The 24,739-nt window shown below is 46.4% G+C and overlaps 3 protein-coding genes across 3 annotated transcripts in view; 1 reads left to right on the top strand and 2 right to left on the bottom strand.

Annotated features, from left to right (window-relative positions):
- LOC115791923 (dachshund homolog 2-like) overlaps window positions 1-6,709 on the top strand; it is a 28,558-nt gene extending 21,849 nt beyond the window's left edge. The window contains exons 8-12 of the mRNA XM_030746221.1: window positions 1,495-1,652; window positions 3,358-3,505; window positions 3,622-3,747; window positions 5,373-5,432; window positions 6,000-6,709. Of these exons, the coding sequence (XP_030602081.1) occupies window positions 1,495-1,652; window positions 3,358-3,505; window positions 3,622-3,747; window positions 5,373-5,432; window positions 6,000-6,037 (530 nt within the window). The 3' untranslated portion in view covers window positions 6,038-6,709. The remainder of the gene's footprint in view (window positions 1-1,494; window positions 1,653-3,357; window positions 3,506-3,621; window positions 3,748-5,372; window positions 5,433-5,999) is intronic.
- A 4,014-nt stretch (window positions 6,710-10,723) lies between these two features.
- ik (IK cytokine) lies at window positions 10,724-17,017 on the bottom strand. Its single transcript, XM_030746222.1, has 20 exons — window positions 16,832-17,017; window positions 16,059-16,125; window positions 15,871-15,963; window positions 15,736-15,795; window positions 14,999-15,166; window positions 14,495-14,609; window positions 14,279-14,349; window positions 14,119-14,165; window positions 13,486-13,649; window positions 13,286-13,394; window positions 12,992-13,031; window positions 12,737-12,902; window positions 12,645-12,663; window positions 12,492-12,576; window positions 11,802-11,888; window positions 11,602-11,659; window positions 11,405-11,493; window positions 11,207-11,315; window positions 11,020-11,054; window positions 10,724-10,915 (listed from the first exon to the last, which is right to left on the bottom strand). Exons 1-20 carry the CDS (start codon window positions 16,839-16,841, stop codon window positions 10,888-10,890), a joined length of 1,620 nt encoding a protein of 539 aa, XP_030602082.1. The 5' UTR covers window positions 16,842-17,017; the 3' UTR covers window positions 10,724-10,887.
- Window positions 17,018-17,650: 633 nt separating this feature from the next.
- On the bottom strand, window positions 17,651-24,739 carry ndufa2 (NADH:ubiquinone oxidoreductase subunit A2). The gene is made up of 3 exons (XM_030746251.1): window positions 24,585-24,739; window positions 18,104-18,210; window positions 17,651-17,854 (listed from the first exon to the last, which is right to left on the bottom strand). The coding sequence occupies exons 1-3, from the start codon at window positions 24,686-24,688 to the stop codon at window positions 17,763-17,765; spliced, it is 303 nt and encodes a 100-aa protein (XP_030602111.1). The 5' UTR covers window positions 24,689-24,739; the 3' UTR covers window positions 17,651-17,762.

Raw genomic sequence — 24,739 nt, 5'->3', positions numbered from 1 at the left:
TTTTAAAGTAAATCTTCAAAAGTACAGAAGCATATTATTTTATGGTCAAACTTGCCCCTGAACGAACAGCACGGTCTGCTCTGAAATTCATCATCCAATCATGCAGACGATCACCTTCCACGAGGCCGGCGACCTTTCTCTCATCTGATCATTAGAATTCTATTCTTCACATTGATCATGTATACCTCGATCACTTACTTTCAACCTCGGACGTGGGCTTGAACCGTTTCTTAAGCCCAATCATCTGGTCCCCATGCCTGGCAGCCACTTGTGACATCTGCTGTTTTCTCTTATTTCTCTTACATGCATGAGAAGCCATGACAGCAGCAGACGATATTAATAGTCACATGGCAGTCGTGAACCAATCAAATGGCTCAGATTGAAAGAATGTAAATATTGCCACGTGCGTCCACATGGCTCTGGAAATGGAGACGGCGGACGGCGCAAAATTTTTTTTTTAGGAAAATTAAAAAGTAGACGGTGCAGAGTGGTGGAGTAGGTGGAAAATGCACCTGCTGCCGGCATAATTTGAAAGCCCTGAATTTCAGTAGTTACTTCCTCCAAACCAGCAACAAGTTTATTAGATCCCATTCCTACTAGACTGTTCAAAGAAGTCTTTCCATTTATTGATGCTTCAATCTTAAAAATGATCAATCTGTCTTTATTAGTTGGCTATGTACCACAGACCTTCAAGGTGGCTGTAATTAAACCGCTAAATGTAATTAAATTAAATCCTTCTCCTCACATACAAGGTCTTGAATAATCAGGCCCCATCTTATCTCAAAGACCTCATAGTACCATATCACCCCAACAGAGCACTTCACTCTCAGACTGCTGGCTTACTTGTGGTTCCTAGGATACTTAAGAGTAGAATGGGAGGCAGAGCCTTCAGCTTTCAGGCCCCTCTTCTGTGGAACCAGCTCCCAGCTTGGATTCAGGAGACAGACACCCTCTCTATTTTTAAGATTAGGCTTAAAACTTTCCTTTATGATCAAGCTTATAGTTAGGGCTGGATCAGGTGACCCTGAACCCTCCCTTAGTTATGCTGCTATAGGCCTAGGCTGCTGGGGGGTTCACATAATGCACTGTTTCTTCTCATTCACCTTATTTACTTTGTTTATACTCCACTCTGCATTTAATCATTAATTGTTATTAATCTCTGGCTCTCTTCCACAGCATGTCTTTCTCTCCCCTCAGCCCCCCCTCAGCAGATGACCCCCCCTCCCTGAGCCTGGTTCTGCTGGAGGTTTCTTCCTGTTAAAGGGAGTTTTTCCTTTCCACTGTCACCAAGTGCTGCTCATAGGGGGTCGTTTTGACTGTTGGGTTTTCTCTGTATTATTGGAGGGTCTTTACCCACAATACAAAGCGCCTTGAGGCGACAGTTTGTTGTGATTTGGTGCTGCATAAATAAAACTGAATTGAATGAATGAATGTGAGGTGGATGTGTGTATTTGTTGTTTCACCATTGTGTGTTTGCTTTTTGCCTACCTGTAGAAGACAGCCTGCTGCCCCGCCCCCTCATCAAACCAACCTATGAGAAGCTGGCACTCACCTCTCAGCCACTTTCAATCAACCACACACACACAACCTTTGGCCCCTTCCTATTGGCTGACGGTCTGTTGTCCATGGAGACGCTGCTGACCAACATACAGGTGATAATGTGGAGGTGGTGAAGGTGCGAAATTAAGGCGGAGCCAGCAGAGGTGATAAGGACAAACAGAAACTGATGCAGAGACAGGAAACAGCAGATGGGAAAATATAAACCAGGAACAGGAAGTGACAGAATAGTTTGAAAACAAAAATAATGGGTAGGTATTAAAGTACAGTACTGTGCAAAAGTCTTGAGTCAGCCTTCATTTCTTATATTTTGCTATGGAAATGGATGAAATGTGCAAACATACATGGGAATATGAGGCTGTTCTAACGAGCTCTGCTGTGACCTCTGAACTCTCGGAGGCAGCTTCCTGCAGTTTCTCTAAGCAGTCTGCAGGAACAGGTCTCCAGGCTTCCTGAAGGACCTTCAGAGCTCTTCTCTGGATGTTTCCACCTTTGGTTCTGATCTCTGTCAGGATGATCCAACATTGCCTCAGTAATGCTGAGGTCCGGCTCTGGGGGGCCCGTGGCCTCCTCACAGCTGATGGCATTTCTGAGGAAGCTTCAGGAAGAGCAGGTGGATCAGCTGAAGGTCCAGATGATCTCTCACCAGATGAGCAGGATGCTCGATACTGACGTTTCCAGACTGCATCGAGCTTCCGAACCTCAAGCTGCTCTGAAGTGTGACTGGAAACACTCGGATCATGTGACTGTAGCTAATTGAGGTGTTGGCTGAAGCTGCCTCCGACAGCGTTTCCCTGTTTCCATGAAGATGTCTCCAAAACATCTTCATCATAATTACTGAGGTGTAATGAGACCTGATCAGCGGTGTAATAAGACCTGATCAGAGTCATTGTTAGAACAGTGTGATCAGGATGTGCTGATAGTAAAAGTGTCCAGCAGGTAGCGCTGTGGAGCTCTGCCCATCACTAACCTGCAGCCTCTGAGTAACAGCAGACAAACCTTCATGATGATGATGATGAGTTGAAGCATGAAGGGAAACACACACACCACAAACACACAACAGACTCAAGGGAACTAAACACACCTGACCTACCAAAATAAAACAGGACACAAATATACATAAATGACAGAGAATACTACATAAAAGTACAAAGACTCAGAAACAGGACACTCGGGTCCTGTCGGGATCGGTTCCTGTTTCTGAAGGGCGTGATGTCACATCCTGATCATCTTCGTCCTCTGTCCTCCAGAGTCTGTAAGGACACCGTGCTGGGATCTTTGGGGATCAGCTTGTTGGTGCTGTTTTATGCTGTCAGACTGTTATCTTCATGGAGCTAAAGGAACAGGAACAGATGATGCTCCTGTGACGGCTGAAAATGAGTGAAGAACTTTGAAGAGCTTCATAACCTGAGAACTGTTCCTCAGGAACACTTTAAACACAATAAGTCTGGCTGTCGGGAAGCTCAAGACTTTTGCACAGTACTGTAGAGGTGATGATACAGAGACATGAATGTAACGTAGCGACGGTGAAGCAAAGGCTGGTTTACTAAAGTGGAACCAGAGATGACCTGAAACATTTCACCATCATCATAAACATTTTATTCATCATAGATGGAAAAATGAAATCAAATCAGCCTATAAGCTGGTTTATTGTCTACTTGTTTTTCTGTTGTGTTTAATACACAAAGCAGATGCTAATGCAGCGGTGTTAGGGTGCAGAAACTTTACTGAGCCAGGCTGTAACAGACACAGGTTAGGACGACAGCTCACAAACACTGCTCACCTGTGTGCGTGTCTCAGGGTCTCCTGAAGGTGGCGGTGGAGAGCGCTCGCTCGCAGGACCAACAGAACCAGCAGGAGAGGAAAGACATGAAGCTGGAGCTGCAGAGAGAGAGGGACGCCCGGCAGAGCCTGCAGAGACAGCTGAGCTCCGAGCTGCACGCCAGAGGTGAGAGAGGGCAGAGGTCAGACAGGGGAGATGGGTCAGACAGGTGAGGCAGTCAGAGAGGTGACAGACTGTGGCAGTACAGCAGCCCGTTGTCACTGCCTCCTCTTCCTCGTCAGTGTCGGTCCAGAGGAGGCTGAAGAAGGAGAAGAAGGCGAAGAGGAAGCTGCAGGAGGCGCTGGACTTCGAGTCGAGGAGGAGAGAGCAGGTGGAGCGAGCTCTCAAACACTCCGACTCGCTCACAGGTGAACACAAACACTCTGCACCCCACTGTGATTTTAATAGTGTCACACAGACACACAGGAGCTCTGTGATTGGCTGAGGTGGTGACTAACACCTTAACCTGTATAACAGGTGTGTGTGAACATAAAAAACTGAACTCACCTGTGTGACTCTGTGCTGAGACAGCACCGTCCTCTTCATCGTCTTCACTGCACCATCAGTGCTGCTCTGTATGATAGTTACATGTTTTCATTTGTTTATCAGCTGTAAAACCTCATAATTTATACACATTGATCATTGGTTCAACCATTCGTCAGCATTTTTAAATTTTAGTCTCCATCTTGTATCTATTACTACTTTATTATCTCTGCATTTCTCTGATCAGTTCTACAATAACATGTTTTTATACACTATACTGCCAAAATTGTCCACTCACCATCCAGATCACTGAGTTCAGGTGTTCAGTCACTTCCACAGGTGTATAAACCAGCACCTGTGCAGACTGCTGCTTCACTGCATCGGTGAAAGAACGGGTCGCTCTCCAGCGTGGTACCGGGATCAAACCATCAACATAAGGACTCGGGGGGGGCTGAACCTGTCAGCGTGGACATGAAGGAATGAACAAAGTGAAAAAAAGCAACAAAAACTAGAGGGACAGAAATGTTTACAGCCGAAAAACAAACTGAGCACAGAGAGGGAGGAGCCAGGAGGGGAAGGTCCCAGCATTCTTGTTTCTGTCGGCACCGCAGGTGAAACACTGGGACACGATTAACACACATAACAGACGTCCGCCACTCGCGTCCGCCAGCACAGCAGATTCAGGCCTAGCAGTGAGTATCTAACTGAGCTAGCACCTCTGAGCAGCTCCTCCAACAGAGAACCAGCATCGCAGCAGGTGACCATAACGGACCGTTTTCAGTGAAAGAGACAGATACATATTTACAGACATATACACCTTCAAGAGTTTATTGGATTTTTCTTTGTGTTGCTCCCTGTTGATGTCTCGTGATGTTCATGTGTGTCCTTAATATTACACATGTAACACATAATGCTGCTGTGAACAGTCGGTTGTTGAATACAATTTTTAATGGTATAATTTGTTGGTCTTATTACACAGTAGTTACTCTCGCACCTGACAAAGTATGAAAAACTAAAACTAATGAAAACTAAACTAAAACTGAGCTTAAACAAAAACTAAACTATGATGTAAAATCCAGAACTATTATAACCCTGGTGGGATCAGTTTGGGGATGGCCCCAAAGCAGGTCCATTAAGGCTCTGTCACCATCTCTAAATAATAACATTACATCATTGTTTATTGTCCTCATTATTAAATCATCTCATTAACAGTTTATCCCGTTTAATAATTATCATCTGTGTCTTTGATGTTCTGTTTGAATGTAACGATCTAAACGTGCAGTTTGAGTCATTCTGTGATGATGGTGATGATGATGCTGTGATGTGATGATGATGTCACACTGATGATGCTGTGATGATGATGATGGTGATGATGATGCTGTGATGTGATGATGATGTCACACTGATGATGCTGTGATGATGATGATGGTGATGATGATGCTGTGATGTGATGATGATGTCACACTGATGATGATGCTGTCGCTGTCATTGGCTTCCTGTTGGTTTTTAGATGCTGCGACTCCTGAGAGCGAGCTGGAGAACAAACAGCAGGAGAACTCAGCAGCTCACGGTAACACACACACACACTCAGTGTGAATCTGTGTGTCCGCCGTGAAATTGAATCGTGGAAACAATCACGAGGCGAGCAGCAGAACCGAACACCTGACGGGCGCGTGGCGGCAAGCTTCCTACACACGGACGTCATAATGAGATTCATTAATCACAGCCGTCACCGTGTCATCAGCTGATCTGAGCTGCTGATGACATCACAGCTCAGAGGGAGGTGCTGCAGCCCAAACAGAAGAATTACAAACATGAGGCTCTGCAGTAAATCCTGTGGAGCAGCTCAGGCTGATTTTTATTAATCACATCAGTGATTTTTATTTCCAGCCTCTCACACCGACGCTTTAATTCATTTCATATTTGAGTCCTTTCATTGGTTTTGCTTTAAAAGAAGGAAACAGGATTTAGTTTTAGATTTAAAAAAAACATCTTTTGGTTTGGAAACACTTGGCGGTCTCCTGATGTTCGTACCTGCTGCTCAGACCTCACCTGGTCGTGTTAAAGAGCTGAAACAGGAAGTGTGACGCAGTGATGGCGTCTCAGAGGCTTTTTTCTTCTTCTGTGTTTTCTGCAGAGAGCCGAGTGTTCAACAAACCTCCGCTGCTCTTCTGAGACGCTCGCTCCACGACTCAAACAGCCACCTGTCTGACCTCATTATGAAGAGTGTGGAGGACACCAGGAAGAGGGAGGCGTTTGTGATGTCATTAGGTGAAAAATGACCTCACGAAAAAGCTCCACCCATAGGATCTGCTCCTGAAACTAATGTGGAACTGGGCTCAGTGTGAACTCAAGCCTGCCGAAAAGAAAGATGTTCTCACCTGAAGGGGCGGAGCCACACCTGGACTCTTTTTTTTTTTTCTCTTTTCTTGATAAACTTGTATCTGATGTTTGTTACCTGAAACTGATGCAGCGACACAGGTGTGGTTCTGCTTTGGTCTTTATGCTCTTCATCACAGCTGGGTGGCGACACGGCTAACGAGCTGAGTCTTAATGAGGCAGCAGTCTCTTTCTGATTTATTCTGTTCTATTTACTGTACAGTTTCATTATTTTGATTCTATTTTGTTGTTGTAAAAAAAACGAATCCCTGATTAACTCGTTTCATTGACTTTGTCGATGATTGCAGACAGAACCGGGACAGGCAACTAATTACTGATTATTGATCAACAGTTTGGTCCTGAACGACTCTTCAGACCTCACATTAAACTTTGTTTTAAAATCAGCTGAAATAAATGTTTCTAATCTACCTGCTGCTGACCAATCACACATCTTCCTCCTGTCCTGCGTCCTGATTGGCTGGTTGTTGGGTCACATGGTTAAAGGCGTCTGTACGAAAAACCAGTCCAGCAGAAACTGATGATTAAAGCCTGAATATTCATATTTCATGTGTCACCGCCTCCTCCTTTAACCTTTTTCCCTGAGCACAAAGTTTATCCTGACCAAAGGGCACAAACTGAAGTAATGATGTCACAGCCAGAATCACCCGTCTCACGTTTGAAGGTCCATCAAACATTTTCATGTAAACACACAAACGACCGTCTGAATATTCAGATTTGATTCATGAAGCGAGCAGCTGAGGAACAAAAACGATTCAAACTGAGAACACTGAACTCTGTTTCCTCTTATAGTGACCTTTGACCTTTAGTACAGTGACTGCATTATGCTGTTTTTACAAACAGCATTTCCTGGATGTTCACTTGACCAAAAATGTTTATTGTGAAACATTCTTACTTTTATGTTGTGTTCAGTTAACTAGGAGTCCTGACCGAGAGTCCCACACACACACACACACACACTAAAGAGTAAAAATCAACCAAAGCATGTAAATCTGAACATTAGTGAAGCATCAACATCTGCAGCTGAGTCTGAGACTCTGAGTCTGAGACGGCCTGTAAGCTCTCCCATTGGCTGAGAGTCACACCTGAGAGCCGCTTCATAATTCACATCTAATCCCACTAAAGTGGAGGACGAGCGGGCGAGACGACTGAGAGACCTGAGGAAGACGCAAAGGCTGATGAAGAGGGTGAGCCCAGCCCCCTGTGGTCACCTGACCTCCTCAGCACAGAAACTTTATTGATCCCAAAAGTTTGGAAATTCCTGCCGAAGCCAAAACACAGAAAATAGCTGATTAAAATAAAACCCCTGGAGGAGGAGCTCAGAGAGGGGAGAGAATCTAACAGTAACAGTACATTCATGCACACCACATAACAAGAACCATAGGTCAGAGGTCACAGGTCAGAGGTCACGGTCGTGTGAAAAACAGGATGTTTGCTTGTCATTGATTGGTTGGATTGAACAAACCAATGAGAGTCAGAGTCAGATCCACGACAGCTTCATCCCCCCCCCTGCAGGGGGAGCTGAGCATCACCATCACACAAGCTGACAGCACATCACCATGACGACACGCCAACATGAGTTTCTGATGCTAAATGGAAACAAAGCAGAGCTACAACGAGCCGTCCACCCAGTTATTATTATTGTTTTATTATCAGTTTGATAATATTAAGACCAAAAATTTAATGGACAAAAAAAAAGAACGTGACTGTATCCAAGCATCCGTCATCATGAGAAGGATTAAAGTTTATTAACAGAAGCAGATGAAACAAACGAATCTGTGCTGACAAAACACTGAAGCTGATGAAACATCTGGAACCCAACATGGCGGCTCCACAACTGTCTGACCCCATGAGAGGACCCTCACCTCAAACATGCTCCAGGAAATCAACAAGTCACAGAAAACAGGCCAACAAAGAAAGAAGAAAGCAGCTTCATCGGGGTCCTCAGGAGCAGCTTCCTTACAAAGATCATCTTCTTTCAATCAGCTGGAGACAACATCCAGGTGTGCTAACGATGCTTCAAACAGACTTCAGTGCAGATTTAAAGACACACACACACACAGACCTGCTCTCTCCATCCTCAGCTTCATCCTCAACGAGTGCACACACACCTGTGAGCACTCACACTGTAACGAGTCAGGTTTTCTGAGGATCAGGGACCGGGGAAGGCATGATAGAAATCAGGGTCCCATAAAGATGGAAAGGCCAGTGTGTGTGTGTGTGTGTGTGTGTGTGAGTGAGTGAGTGAGTGAGAGAGAGAGAGAGAGAGAGAGAGAGAGAGAGAGAGAGAGATGGTGGTGGGAATTGTGTTGTGACATTAACCTGCTGTGCTTTAACCTAATTTCCACTCTGTAACACACACACACACACACACACACACACACACACACACACACACACACACACACACACACACACACACACACACACACACACACACACACACACAGCTACCTTGTTCCTATGGTGACCCAGTTAAGTAAATGAGGACTGTGGGTCACCTTTTCGCCTCACTGGCGTGCGCGCGCGCACACACACACACACACACACACACACACACACACACACCTGCTGTGTTTGGAGCCAGCGTGGTGGTATCTGATTGGCCAACTCATTCTGTCACTGATGGATGATATCACCAGCAGAGCAGGACAGTGGCGAGGTTGACCAATCAGAAATGAGCATCAGTGTGTGTCTGAGGCTCGTTTGTGTTGCTTCATCAGGAATGATCTGTGTTACTGAGGACAGTCTGAGCCCCATCACCAACCACGGTGATCAGAAACGATCAGTAACGAGAATCAGCTCAAAGAAACCAGGAAAGACTCACAGCTGCAGCCGGCCACGCCCAACCTGTCTGTCACACAAGAAACAAAGTCCGGTGATTACCGATGAACACATTTATGATGGACCAGAGTGAAATATACATGCAGTGCTGATTATTCCCACACTGAAGCTCACTGCTGGACCTTCACTCAGAGAACCTGTTCTCACCAGCTCTCAGTAACCACCACAGCTCAGACCTGTGCCGCTGAGCTCGGAGGATGCAGAGGAGTGTGTCGTGTGTGTGATGCAGTCAGCTGAGCAGGTTTCATGTTTTTAGTTTAAACTAACTTATATTCAGTGTAAATGTCACACAGACCGCCTGCTCTCCCTGATTGCTCACTGCTGATTTGACCTTTTAAAGTTCATGTTAGTGCTGCAGGTTTCACTCTGCCTGCAGCTCCTCCTGATGGGGCCGAGGGTGCGAGCAGTAACATGAAAACAGCTGAGTCCGGATAGGCTGCTCACACCGGAGCTCAGAGTTTAACAAGTTAACGAGGAGAAGATTGATCATTAAATTAAAGAGTTTGAAGTCGGGTCCTCTTAATAAATCAGGTCATAAATATAAAAAAAATTAAAGACAAAGTTTGTCTTTGATGTTCATACAACCACTTCCTGTCAGAACTTCAAGTGGGCGGGGCTCCGGGGCCTCATTAACATCTTGTTAGCTCCTTGAGATGCACACAGGTCCATATTCATCAGTCCAGCCGTCCATCACACTCTGAGGGGAATTAGCTGCCTCTCGTTAGCCTCTCTGATGCTAATTTGGGGATGAATTCATCCAAAGATGCCAAACAAACAACAACAAAGAGTTTGATCTCTTAACGAGCTGCTGCGGTCTCCTCGTTACAGTAGGTGTTAACGATTCCTGTAATGAGGAGGATGCTTAATGAGATCAACAAACACTGATTAGTACAAACAAGCTGTTTGTACACACACACACACACTCAGCAGGGTACCTGGTCTAAAAACAGCACTCTCACTGATCTGCTCTGATCCAGGTTGAGGGTGAAGTTCAGATCAGTTTGATGGACTTCTGCTTGTGAACCTCATTAAACCGTTCTCCAGGATCTGTGATGACCTCTGACACGAACGCCTGGTGTGCAGACCTCAAACACAGACGGAGGTCAGACGAGTACATTGTGACCTTTGCTGGAAGGAAACCTCAGCTGGGAAAGAAGATCGTACATGAAGCAGCTGCTGCACGTGCTCGCCATCCTGAGACCACCATCTGCCAATCAGTGTCTGTGATGTCATCATTCCAGTTTATTAGTGTACAGCTGGCTAGTAAATATAGTTATATTAGCTTCTTAGATTAGCATTCTTCCACCATTAAGATGATCTAGAGTTGGTGTTGTGTGTGTGTGTGTGTGTTGGAAGGTTAAATGTAAGCAGCACCACACTGACACACCTGTAAGACACACCTGCTGATATTAAAGACTCATTTACATGAGAACGATGCACCAGAAACTGAATCTTTTTTTAGCATGCAGACTCAAAGTTTTAAAAACGATCCCCATTTACGCCGAAGTGCGAGAGTGCTGCAGTTTCCAGCCCCCCTCCCTCCCAGATGATTCGTGGTCTGGCTGCTGATTGGCCCTTTGGAGTCAGAGGGTGGGACAGGTTTGATCATTCTCAGGGAGCTCAGAGAAACCTCGATCACAACACAGTTTTATTCAAGCTGATCAATAACAAACAATAACACACTAATCAGGGTCAGTGACCTCTGACCTCACAGGGTCTGCACATTTACATGTTTCTAATCACTACATCATCAATACAGATCCTGGGTCTGCAGGTGGAGGTCTTCAGTATTTTGGTCTCTTCACGTCGACCCTGGGAAGTTAGAAAACAGGTTGTTTATCTTCCTTTATGAAGTCATGAATAAAGTCAGACTGCTACTTTCTGATTGGCTGAGGAGGTAAACAGGAAGTAGTTACCCGTCAGCCTCCATCTTCTTCCTCTTCTCGATGATCTGAAACACACACAGCTCCTTCAGCTCCGCCTTTCTTTACATGTTTGTGCTGTTTCCTTTATTTACAGGTGTTACCTGATGTCTGCTGGTAAGTGTTGACTGTGTGTGCAGCATGTTGTGTAGTTTGTGTGTGTGTAGTTTGTGTGTCTCACCGCGCTGATCTTCTTCCACTGGCGGTCGAGCTCCGCCTTCTCGTTGGTCTCTTTGAAGCGGCGCGTCTTCCTCCCTTCAGACATCTTGATGCCGTACTGGAAGGCGGCCCTGCAGGGACACACAACCTCACAGTGATCTCACACAGACACACAGGCTGCTGCCTGTCAGTCACAGCTGAGGGACACACTGACACATACTTGGGCAGCGCCTCCTTGTTGTTCATGTAATCTGAGTACTCCTCCTGAGTGTCGAAGTCCCAGCGGCCCAGAGGACCCTTCTTATTGCCCTGAAACACACACACACACACACACGCACACACACACACGCACATCAGCCACTTCATTGCGTTGCTGTGTGGGGATGAGCTGCAGTGCATGCTAGGAGTCAGCGTTACCTGGTCCATCTTACTGTAGTCCACCTCTTCATCACTGTCCACGGCCAGGTCGTCCATTCTACACACACACACACACACACACACACACACACACACACACACACACACACACACACACACACAGAGATTTACAGTCACAAACACACCACACAGAGCAGGTATGAACATTAGAGGTGTGTGTGTGTGTGTGTGTGTCTTACGTAGCAGGGTAACACTCTGCGTATGAGTTTGATCCTCCAAAGAAATCTCCCAGCTGCTCTTTACTGGAGTCTCTCCTCTGAGAACCAGTACACACTGGTTAAGGACAAATGCTGCAGTAATACCACACAGAGTACTGCAGTATAGTAATACTACACTGAAAATCCTTTAACCTGCAGGCTTTTAAGTGGCCTGCAGGGGGCGTGTTTACAGAAAGCCTTCAGTCAGCCCTCCGCTCTGGATTATCCAGGTGTTGGCTCCGCCCCTCACATCCACTTTCAAAGCTCATGGCAGATACAGAGGGTTACCTAGGTGACCAAAGCCTGAATGACTCCAGCGACCAACCAGCAGACACGCTGAGAGCTCTGACATCACCACAGACCTCCCACTGAGAGGTTTTCACACAGAGACCAAACAGGTGATCAGCGTCAGTGTGAGGGAACGCATCACCTGAACGGAGCAGGTGTGCCAGCCCTGAACATCCAGAGAACGTAACGAGATCCAAACAGCTGACCTGGAAGCAGCCAACAGGTGAGCACGTGCTCGGACACACACACCTGTGAGCAGCTCTACCTGTGGACAGGTAAACCCAGCTCAGAGCGAGAACCTGCTTCATGTTGGAGGTAATAGGTTAACACTGTGATAGAGTAAGCTCCACCCCCTCAGAGGAGTCCAATCATAAGAAAGGATATGGCTCCTGGCCCTGCCATTGGCTGCCTGCTGCTCCTGCAAACTTCTCATTGATCATCTTGATCTGGTCTCTGACTGATCCAGGACCTGCCGGACACACTCGTTACTGACCAGCATGATGGTGTGATAAAGGTGAGGCGGAGTGAAGAGCTTACCTGTGTCCACCTCCATCACCTGCACACAGAGACACACAGTTAGAATCAGACAGAAAGATGAAGCACAAACACCCTCCTCCTCCTCCTCTGACCTGGTGCTCGTCTCCTCGCGGCTTTTCGAAGTAGCTGTGTCTGCGGCTCTTGGCCTCGTCCTCGCGCTCTCGCTCTCGCTCCCGCTCCCGCTCCCGCTCTCTGTGCCGCTCTTTGTCTTTGGTGGGTTTGGCCGACGGGATGTAGTCACCGATGTCATCGAAGATGCTGAAACACACACGCACACACAGAGGCTCAGCCAAAGCTCTGAGACAGGAAACAGTCTGATGAGGAGGAGTGATGATGAGTGAACTGACCTCAGATCAGCCTCAGGAGCCCTCTTATCGTCCAGTTTACCTGAAACACAAACAGAAGGGTCAAAGGCTCAGTCCTGTCTCAGAGGAGGCAGAGCTCCGTGATCAGCCCCACACTGATCAGACTGCTGCTGGAGCTCAGCTGTGATTACCACAGGAGGCTGATGATGATGATGATGATGGAGGAGGACCGGTGTTCTCCAGGTAAACAGCAGCAGTCTGACACACAGACTGGAGAACATCTGGCTCCTCCTCCTCAAACGTCTCCATCACCTGGGGGTTAACTGCACGCCTCACCTTTGTCCTTCTTCTTGATCTTCTTGTGTCGGGTTCCCTGTCTGAGGTAGGACAGGATCTGAGTCAGCTTGGAGATCACGATGTCGTTGGTGGTCAGCGTGGTCTGAGCCTGAAACACACAGAGAACCTCAGGTCATGGCGCTCTGCAGCATTTAAATCCTTCTGAGCAGAACTTCCACTTTCCCGTCGGCGCTCCTCACCTCCATGCTGGGACAGTCGGCTTTACTGCGGATCAGCGTCGTGGGAATGTCGGTGTCGGTGAACTCGTCGTCCAGGTCGACCACGTACGCCATCCTGCCGGGTAGGAAGAGCTCGTTCCTCTCGGGCACTCCGGACCTGAACACCACGCGGTAGATGTTCCTGCCTGAGGAGAACACGGAGGCATCGGGAACGTTCGGAGAACATTCAGGACTTCACAAATGCGTTTCTTCCAAAACATTTACAACGGCCCTGAATTTGTTCACGTTCCCCTCAAAATGTTAACCCTGAGGTGACCCGCCTGAATATTCCAGCTGTTCTCAGTCATCTCGAGCTTCTCTGATGATTCTCCGCTTTTCCCCCACAAATTCCCGACTCTCTCCAAATATTCAGACTTCTGCTCCCTCAAAGTATTTTGGCTCCAACTCAAAAATATTCTCAAACTACTCTTCACCTCACTACAAATATTCCAACTTTTCCTCTCAAACTATTCCAGACTTTCTCCTGCAATTCCAACTTTTCTCACCTCCAACCTTTCTTTTTCTCAGTTCCCAGTTTTCCTCCTAAACGATTCCACTCCAGAACAACATTTTAGTCCTCAACTTTACTCAAAACCATGTGCGATCAGGACTCACCGAGACGCGTCTTAAACTCCATCTTCTCCTCGGGCTCCACGTCTTTCCTGGCAGACAGGTGAGAGGTCAAAGGTCAGGCAGACAGGTGAGTCTCAGTGAGTTATTGATCATCTATCAGAAACTGATTCAGGGACAGATGGTTTGTTTCTCCGTTTCTTACTTGGCTTCTTTCTGGACCTTCTCCATCATGTCTTCTTCTTCCTTCTCCTTACTGGTGATCTCAGCTCTCACCTGTAACACACACACACACACACACACACACACACACACACACACACACACACACACACACACACACACACACACACACACACAGGTAAACAGGTGAGCAGGTGATCTGCCTGCACACATTCTCCTGATGCCTGCAGCCGCTGACCTTCTGCAGCAGAGCGAAGTCCAGACCTTTCACCAAGTGAGTGTGCTCCATGTCACCTCCCAAGAACTTGGACTCCTGGATCAGCTGACGCCGCTTCTCTGCCGCCGACTTATCACTGACACACACACACACACACACACACACCCCGATGTGAATCATCTCTGAGGAACATCAAAGTGTCACCTCGAGCCTCGTCTGTCAGAGACCTGCAGAGACACCTGCAGCCTGCAGGGGGCAGCCTCAGACAGGCTCAGCTTCAGCTCCTGCTCTTCACAGGTTTACAGCAACAATAGAACAACAATAGAAATATAATAAATTTAACTTTAAATTTAATTTAAAACATGAACTCTATAAAACCTCTTTCCTCTGATTCAGGATTGAAATGTTTCAGCTGTTTCCCTGAAACAAACTGTTTTTAAATCAGGGTTGGCGTTGCGCTCAGAGCTCAGCGGCTTATCTCTGATGGCGCGTTTCGCTCGGCGACTGTGCGGTTATCGTACTCACGCCTCGGCGGTGGGTCCCACGGCGCGGTAGTTGGCCGTGGTGCTGATGAGCTCGGTCTCTTCGTAGTCCTTGTTGACGCCGTCTCGCCGCTCTCTCGCTCGGTCTCGGTACTTCTCGGCGAGCTCGCGCTCTCGTTCCATCTCCTGCTGACGCAGCTTCGCATAATAACTGCAACAAACCACAACCAGCTGTTAGTGATCACATCTGATCAGGGATCAGTAACCGGGATCTGAGGGCCAGAGTAATCACACTACTGAAAACACCTTCCAACCACGGACAGCGTCACGGCCTCCAGTCCGCCCCCATTCTCCCAGAATATTCCAACATTTCCCCAAAACACTCCAAACTTTTCACTTTATTTTATTCACATTTAAATAGATTTGATTACTTATTTTCCAACTTTGTCTACAATTTATATCCCAAAGTATTCCAACTTTAATCTGTGTCAAACCTTTCCCACTCATTGGCTCCTTAACATGTTTTTGATCATTTATTCAAAAATGTTTCTTTAAATCTTCCAAACAGATTTTTCTTAGAACAAATCCCAAAATTATTCCTCGGAACAATCAGACGTTCCTTCCTGAATATTCCCACCTGTTCCCGGGATAATCCCCTCTAACAATAATCCTGTGATGTGTCTCAGCTTCCAGCTTTTACTCAGCGAGCCTCTGTGGGCTTCAGGTGAACTCTGACCTCCTGAAAAACCCAATAAGACGAGCCGGCCAATCAACACCCACCTCTTCTTCTTCCTCCTCCTCGCAGCGGGGTCTTCATCCTCGTTGTAGTCCCTCGGCATTCTGGGAAATAAAAACATCAAACTGTAACATCTGCTCTGAGTAAACACCTGTCTGCTCCTCTATGACATCACTCACTCATGATGTCTGGACTTGGAGGGCGGGGCCGAGGAGGGCGTCGCCCGCGGTGTCATCAGCAGCTTCCTGAAGTCATCATTGGTCAGTTTGGACCTGAGGACACACACACGCATTAGAACACACACACTGGAGCACAGCAGCAGTAAAGGGTGTGTATCTGTGTGTGTGTGTGTGTGTGTGAGACTCACTGAGCTGTAGCTCGGTGGTCGTCCACATCGTGGCCTTCAGGAGCCAGAGGGTTGGAGTAGCTCTCAGCTGGAAACAGACAGAGGTTAGAGGACAGACAGCAGGGGGCGCCGCGCTCACAGGTGTTAGAGGACAGACTCTCTGCTTCCTGTGAGTTTAAGTTATTTATGGACACCTGCAGATGTCACCTCAGAACAGTTTTCACCAATTTCCATAATCTTATTGATCAGCTCATCGACTGATTGATAGACAGTCAGCTGCAGCCTGATCTGAGGAACAATCGGGATCAATTATAATCAATCAGGCTTTACTGATTCCAATCAGAGAGCATTAAAATACATCTGAAGGTTTGCCTGTATCCGGGTACAATAACTTTATTTAAACGAACACAGCTGTTTGCAGCTCTGCTCTTCAGTCCAGATGTTCAGTAAAAACAGAAACTCTGATTTCTGGGATGAACCGGCTCAGCCGACTTGAACAGGGGCTCCTTCGCTGTGCTGGAGTTTTACCAACAGCGTCTCATCAGCGCTGAGTTTCTGCCGATGTGCAAGGCAGCTTTAAAGCGGCAGAAATGTGAGCGGAGTCTGGTGTGGCGCAGCGACAGAAGCTCTGCTAACGGCTAACAGCTGCTGAGAGGCTTCTCCTGGTTAACCTTTGACCCAGCGGAGCCACAGCTGCGTTTCATTTAATCATTTAATAATTATGGTTTTTATTGTTGTTCTCATCAACCACATCTGCTAACGGCTAACGGCGCTAACACGGAGACAACGCTTACTTTCAGGCATCTCTGCGGTTAGCTGTTCCTCCTGCGGCCTGAACCCGATCCAGACCGATCCGGTCTAAGGGTAACACTGAGGTTCGGTATTCGGTTCCTCTGAGCCGCTGCAGGTCGATCCGATCCAGTAGCCTCAGGTTAGCTTCAGGTTAGTTCTGCGTATATCCGCGAGGCTTCGGCGTCACTTCCGCTTTAATCACACAGCAGACACAGCGCCTCCTGCAGGAGGGGAGGAGACAGCGCAGCTCCGCGGAGAAAGCGTCTTTAAAAAACTAAGTTATCACAAATGACAGAGTAAACAGTAACACAAAAATCTGAGTTTAATGATCATTTTCATGTAGAGTTTGAAATACGTGTTATTAGATTTTATGATGCAAATGCGTTTTTCTTCTGGTTTGATATGTGTTTTTATTCTGGGAGCTTCTAACGGCTGGACTGTTCCTCACTTTCAGCTCTGATGGTTTCACACAGCGCCCCCAGCAGGTCAGCAGAGTCACAGCTGAAGGTTCTCCAGGACCAGCTGGAGCTGCTCCACCTTCATCTGCAGACCCACAGAGCTGCTCCAACAGTCTCCAACCGAATCCAGCAGTTAGAGCCAAATAAACCCCACAAACCCTCATTAAAACACCCGACACCCCCCCCCCCCCACACACACACACACACACACACACACATATGAAGAAACGCAGATACACAGCCCAACATCCTTGTGTTGTGGTGTGTGTTTGCGTGAGCCTCCTTAAATCCAATTAACCCAGTTGAACCCTGCTGATAACCATTAAAGCCAGTGACCTCTCAGTAAAAGCCTCTGAAGCAGAGTCGTTCATAAGGTTCACTTTATTCACATCAACACATTTACAGGAAAAAGAAAACATAGAAAAAAAGGTGAGTCGATGGACTGAACCACTGCAGCTCAGATGGGGGGTGGGGTCTAGGGTTTGGACTGAGCCAGAGTCTGCAGAGCTTTGGCCACCTGATCAGCTGACATGTCCTCCACGGAGACGCTCGTCTCTTTCCCGAAATCTGAACAAAGAATCAATCGACACAGCGTCAGTAACTCATCAATATCAGGTCAATAACAGGGTTGAAAACAGATCTGTAACAGATGGATATCAGGTCAAAATATCAGGATCAAAAACAGGTCAATAATAGGTCGATAACAGAGTCAAAAATAGATCTATAACAAATGGATAACAGGTTGATAACAACAGGATCAATAACAGATCGACACACTGGTGATCAGATTGGATTCTCCCATGATGCCGAGCTCACCGTAGCGGGCCCAGAGCCGGGCCTGGACTCCGGAGCACTCCCGGATGAGGAAGGGGAATTCTGGGTTGGACTTCTTCAGGGTCACATAGTTCTGCTCCACAAAGTCTCTGAAACACAGGGGGGAGGGCGGGACAGTCAGCTGACCTTTGACCTCACAGAGGGAGCCTCACTTAGCCAAGCCACATTTATTTATAAAGTAAGTAAAACTTTATTTATATAGCACCTCTCAAGACAGATGTCACGAAGTGCTTCACATCAGCTATACACAGTAAGGGAAAACAAACAAATGCAAAACTAAAAAGATGAGTTTTTAAAAGTCCTTTAAAAGACGTCACTGGACCCTCCGCTCTCAGATGGACAGAGTTCCAGAGACGGGCAGCTTTAAACTGAATTCTGAATTTCACGGGGAGCCAGTGCAGCTGGATCAGTATCGGGGTGACATGTGAGTACTTAGAAGATTTAGTCAGAAGCATTGCTGCAGCATTCTGGACAGCCTGTAAATGTTCTAGGGAATGTTTGATAAGACAGGTAAACAATGCATTACAGTAGTCCAAACCTGAGGATATGAATTCACGAATAACTATCTCAAGTTCAGTGGAATCCAGCTTAGCAATATTCCTTAGGTGGTAGTAGAAACAAGAGTGTGCCGAGCATTTGACATGGGTGTCTAAAGTAAAGGCAGAATCAAAGGTTACTCCAAGGTTCCCTATGGAAGACTTAGCAAAATGAGCAAGGCTTCCATTATATTAGGGACAGATCTGTCTAGAGCACAAATAAGGATTTCAGTTTTATTCTCATTAAGTTGGAGAAAATTGTCAGCCAACCAACTTTTATTGGAATCTAAGCACATTATTAGCACCTGTAGCTTTGAAACATGTTCATGCCTGAAGGAAATATACAACTGGATGTCATCCGTACAACAGTGGTATGATATTCCTTCAAAGGTGCTAAGGATATGCCTTAAAGGGAGCAAATATAACAGGAATATAATAGAGGGCCCAAAACAGAACCTCGGGTGACACCGTAAGCAGCATAAACTCAGAAACAGCCACATGAAAGCGTTGTTACGACAAGTATGAGGTGAACCAGTCCAAAGCAGATCCTGATACACCCGCGCATTTTTGCAGATCCAACATCAACAAGACGGAACATTCTCCTGCATCTCTGTAACAGAATATCATTAGAAACTCTAAGAAGAGCTGTTTCTGTAGAATGGACTCTACGAAAACCGGACTGAAATTTATCCAAAATATTGTGTTGTTCCAAAAAGTCTATAAGCTGGTTTTCAACAACACAATATTTTCCAAGATCTTAGTTAGAAATGGTAATTTAGAAATCGGTCTGTGTTTATTTATAAAGCACTTTAAAAACAGTAACACCGACCAAAGTGCTGTACATGAAACACATCAGGACAAGAGAAAATTTAAAAAGGTAATTAAAAATTTTTTTTTACATAGATAACATAAAATAAATAACAATAAAATACACAGTTTATCCTAAAAACAGCAGCTCATACTAGTCAAAGGCCAAATGAAAAAGATAGGATTTAAGAGCAGATTTAAAACTGGCCAATGAGGAGGCCTGTTTGATGCCCAATGGCAGAGAATTCCAGATTTTAAGAGCTGCCACAGCAAAGGCTCGGTCTCCTCTGAGCCTCCGCTGTGTCCTTGGCGCATCATTGTAGAGCTGGTCAGCTGATCTGAGTGACCGGGAAGGAGCATGTAGGTGCAGCAAGTCAGAGAGATAAGGTGGGGAAAAGCCATGTAATGACTTAAAAACAAATAAAAGAACTTTAAAATGGACGGGCAGCCAGTGCAGTGAGGATAGAACAGGAGTAATACGCTCCCTCTGCCGTGATCCCGTCCAGAAGACTGGCTAACACCAACATACAAAGCGTTGCAGTAATCCAGCCTAGCTGTGATAAAGACAGGGATCACTTCTGCAAAGTGTTTTTTTGATAAAATATTTTTTTTATCTTTGCCAGCTGCCTCAAATGAAAGAAACTAGATCTCACCACTGCACTGATCTGACCCTCCAACTTAAAACTCTCATCCATCATAAAACCCAAATTTGTGACAGACGGCTTCACATATTGTGATAATGGACCCAGGTCCACGGGTGGAGATCCACCAGTGGTACGAGGGCCAAAAACAATCACCTCCGTCTTTTTTTCTTTAAAATGAAGAAAGTTTAGAGCCATTCAAGATTTAATTTCATCAAGACACTTAATTAAAATCTGTACAGAGTTGGCTTCCTTGCATTTTAGGGGCATATAAATCTGTGTATCATCCGCATAGCAATGGAAAGCAATTTTATGCTTTCTAAGGATGGAGCCGAGGGGGAGTAGATATAAAGAAAACTAGAGAGGTCCAAGTTTCGAACCCTGTGGCACCCCACATGACAAAGGAGCAGGGGATGATCTAAAATCGCCTTGGTTAACATAAAAAGACCTATCAGCCAAATATGACCTAAGACACTCTAAGACAGTGCCTTGGAAAACCACATACTGCTCTAAATGAGAAATTAAAATACTATGATCCACAGTGTCAAAGGCGGCTGTCAAATCTAAGAGAAGTAAAACCACGTAGTCTCCTGCATCTGTAGCTAAAAGGATATCATTAAAAACCCTCAGCAACACAGATTCAGTACTATGAAGAGGTTTAAAGCCAGATTGAAAGACCTCAAGGATTTTATTTTCACCCAGGTCTCCGTCACACAAAGGAAATCAATCCATTTGAAGTGAAGAAATCCTTAAGAATAAAAGTTTTATTTGAAAGGGATCTAGCATTTACCAAGTCAATCCTAACAGGAACCGGCGGGGCCGGGATGCTAGTACTGCAAACACCCCGACAGAGAGCCCGGAGATTCCTCAAATCCACTCCCTGCTGCTTGGAGTGACACGAGGAAAAGTGGCGAGGCCACGACCGCTGGAACACCAACCAGGTGTAGACAGGCTCACGAGAGCACCAGAATAAACTTCTTTCAGTCGCCTCAGCATACTGCGCTAAGCAGACCTTCAACCTCACAAGCCTACCGCTCCATCTCTCACGGGAACGGTGGCGCTTTCTCTGGGAAGGTGGAGCCAGAGTGCAGAGAAGGTATTCCTGAACCTCAGACAGAACCGGAGGCAAAGTTTCTTGCCTCAGCCAGGGGTCGAAGATCCAGAAGAGTTTGGCGATCGTAGACCAGTAGAGTGCTGATATAAAAATTCTGAAAAACAAGTGTTGATAGTAACACCAACGCAAGCAGACAAGGTAGTGACAGATGGCAAGCCATACACACGGCACCTACACCTGTTTATGCTAAATAAACACACTGGCTGAGTCCAAATTCAGGGGCCGCATCCTTCAAAGGCCACATTTGTAGGCCAATTACGTCACAGTGAGGCAACGAAGGCTGTGCAAATTCAAATTCGGTCAACGAATGCGTCCTTCATTCTCGAATTTGAAGGATGGGTCCGTGTATCCTTTCTGGCCTACCATATCCCATGATTCATTGCGCATCAAAACTCAAATACATCAATGGCGGAGGAGAGCGGCCAAAGAGTTAGAAAAATAACTGTTTCTGTGACACAAAATAAACTTTTAAGATGTTTTCAGGTGAGAATGTAAATGTGTAAACCTCAAATATCAGCTCGTTTTATCAATATATCGCTTAATTGCAAAAAGTGCTCCGCTGTTTTCAGAGCTGTCCGTTGCCGCTGCTCTACCAGCAGCTCGCCTCACTAGCTGCCAGCTGACCGGGCTATCGAGGCGAGCTTTAGCCGGAGAGAACGTCCAACTGCCGACACATCCTTTTCAAACCCCGCTGGCTTTCACTGCTGAGTGGAAGTTAAGCACAGATATAACTCACTCAGATGATCTCGAACAGCTGATGTTTGGTTTGTTTCATTTGTTCCTCAGCAAATCGGTTTGGCTACAATTAAAGTTAAGCATCATAACTGGATAGTTTTATTCAACATTAACTTTAACTTAATATAGTTGGAAATTAATCATTCTCTCAGCTGTATTCCTTGGTGTTGAAATGTGTTATGCTTGTTTTAACAGCTTATTTAGAATTAAAGACTTAAAATCAAACCACAAAAAGGAGAAAAAGTTCGTTCTCCGTTTAACCAGCTGCTTTTACACAGCTGCGCTTTGCACTGTCACGGATTCTAGGCGACATGAGCTACGCTGAGGTGAGGGTAGGTGATGCTGATATGAAGGCTAGACTGTCCAATTTCACAGCCGCTCACTTCCGGCCTTTGCTGTCTTCGTGGACTGCGAAGGACCCGGGATACGTAGCGGGCCACTGGCTGGTAGCTGGCCTGGTGAGACAAGGTTCTGTTCCACAGATATCCAGAACATCTCTGTGGAAGTGCTGCAGGTAAATCCTGCAGGTGAGCAGCACTGAAAAAGACCTGAGAGGTTCTCTTTGCTCTGAGAGCCACTCACCTCAAACACCTCAAACCTCAATGAGGAGAACGTTCCCATACTGCTTCACCTGTGCTCTGACCTCCCGGTTCCACTGTGGGAAGGATGCTCTCTGTTAGAACCTCTAACACAGATCTCCTCCTCCATGCTGCTGGTCCTGGATCAGCTCTGCAAGGTCAGACCAGGACCTGCAACAGGAGCTTCATGAGCAGAACCAGGGTGACCGGACTCTGCAGGTTACAGGTGTGACAGTGAGTAGATATATTTTAATCTGACAAAGCTCTGAGGAAGTTCTCTGGTCTCTGTGGTTCCACCATGACGTGACTCCTGACAGCAGGAGACGTTTACGAGCTCCTCACTCCTCCTCTGCCCATCAATGTGCTGATGCTGCTCAGCCCCACAGACAGGGATCCACGATCATCTGAGCAGAACCAGGCCCAGTCCCAGAGGAGGTCACTGGATAGTCCTTCTCACAGTCCACAGCATTAAAATGTTCAGAGCAGGCCTCAGTGTGTTCCTAATCTGTTCTTGTAGCAATGTTCACCTCAGGAACCACTACAGGAGCAGGAGACCCTCCTGAACATCAGGCTGTGTGAAGACACTGAGGTCGTGATGAAACCAACTCTCTGACCGCTTTTCCATCGACGGGGTTCCGGTGCCAATATTTGAACCATTCAGCGGTTTTTCCACCGTGAATGCACTCGGTGCTTGGCCAAAATACGGGTACAACCCGCAAGCTAGCAGGTCTCGAACCAAGAACGCATGACGAAAGCAGCAGAAGGACGTGACTCTGCCATCTCAACATTAAGTTTTTTACGTGTTATTACATGTAAGTTATTACATGTGTGTTACATGAGAAAAGGAAGCGATTTTCACGGCTGTGAATTAGGTTGGGCTCTAAGGCTGAACTTGCTGTTTGTATCAGTTCATATCACAGATAAAAGGACACAAAGTGCGTACTTGTCGTCTAATCGCTGTCAGCTCCTAGTCTCCCTCACTGAGGAGCGAGAGGGCGAGCAGCATTGGCGGTTCTAGGGGCGGGGCCACAGGGGTATTGGCCCCATCTGAAATCTGATTGGCCCCCTGAAGTGCCCCTGTCCTGTCACTCATCTCTCCTTTGTCTGAGAGCAAAGATAAAATTATAGGTGAATGCAATTCCATGCTGAAACACCAGTAGCGCTAATGAGCCAAATAGGAACGTCCAGCGTGAATAAAGCTTAGAGAAGAAAAAGATTTGAACGATCTTGTGGAGAAAGTTTTTTAACCTACAACTGATGCCAGTCTAGATTTTGAGGAGTTTGTTGGTAATGATAAGTCATAAATCCCTTTTTACTCACAGCTGTCACAGCGAAGTCTGATAAACATTAAATTAAGAAGCAAAGTTAGTTAAGAGTAATGTTAACTGGGGCATTCTTGTGTTTGGACATGAATGTTAGCATTTCACTAATTCATGTACTTCTTTGTAATTTGCATTTGTGTGTTAACATTAACTATAAAGTTTGGCAGTGACAGAGAAGAATATGAAAAGAAAGGGTCAGTCTCAGGAGGGAATTCAGCAGTTTTTGAGCAGAAGAGTGAGTCTGCAGCTGAAGATGAGCAGGCAGAGAGCAGCAGGACACAGCAGACCAGAGGCTGGTCAGGAGCAGGACACCTCCAGTCCCTCTTCATCAGGTCAGAAATCATTTAGGGAGAGCAACAGTAAATGCTGTAATCTATGAAATGTCTGATATTGTTATTTAGTGAAATGGCACATAAGTTCACTGAATTCTTACACCTCATATTGATAAGATTTACCATAACTTTAATGTAATGGCTTTAATTTTTATTGGTCCATTTATCACCACATCTACCACAATACTTGGCCCCTCGATGGCCCCCTACTCAGAAAAATCCTAGATCCGCTACTGGCGGGCAGCCTGCTGCCGGCCGGAGAGTCCGAACCTCCGAACCTCGGAGCGGAGCCTGGATCCGCGCTGTTAGCCGTTAGCAGTTAGCTGTCCTTCATTAATGACCTCTCTGTAAAACAATCACCGGCTCTTCCCGCCTCGGCAGGCCGGCTCTGAGCTCACCTGGCTCCCTTACTGGCCGCAGAGGTCTGGCACAGGTGCAGGCGGATCTCTCGGAGGTTTTTACCCAGAGTAGAGCCCAGGCTCCTCACCGCGGCGGCCGCCATCTTAGCTTCCTCTGGCTGTCAAGGACGGAGGGAGGAGGGTAACGAGCCCCG

This window comes from Archocentrus centrarchus, chromosome 14, assembly GCF_007364275.1.
Source record: "Archocentrus centrarchus isolate MPI-CPG fArcCen1 chromosome 14, fArcCen1, whole genome shotgun sequence".
NCBI lineage: Eukaryota > Metazoa > Chordata > Actinopteri > Cichliformes > Cichlidae > Archocentrus > Archocentrus centrarchus.
Note: the sequence above shows the minus strand (reverse complement) of the source record. Positions and strands in the feature narration are given on the sequence as shown.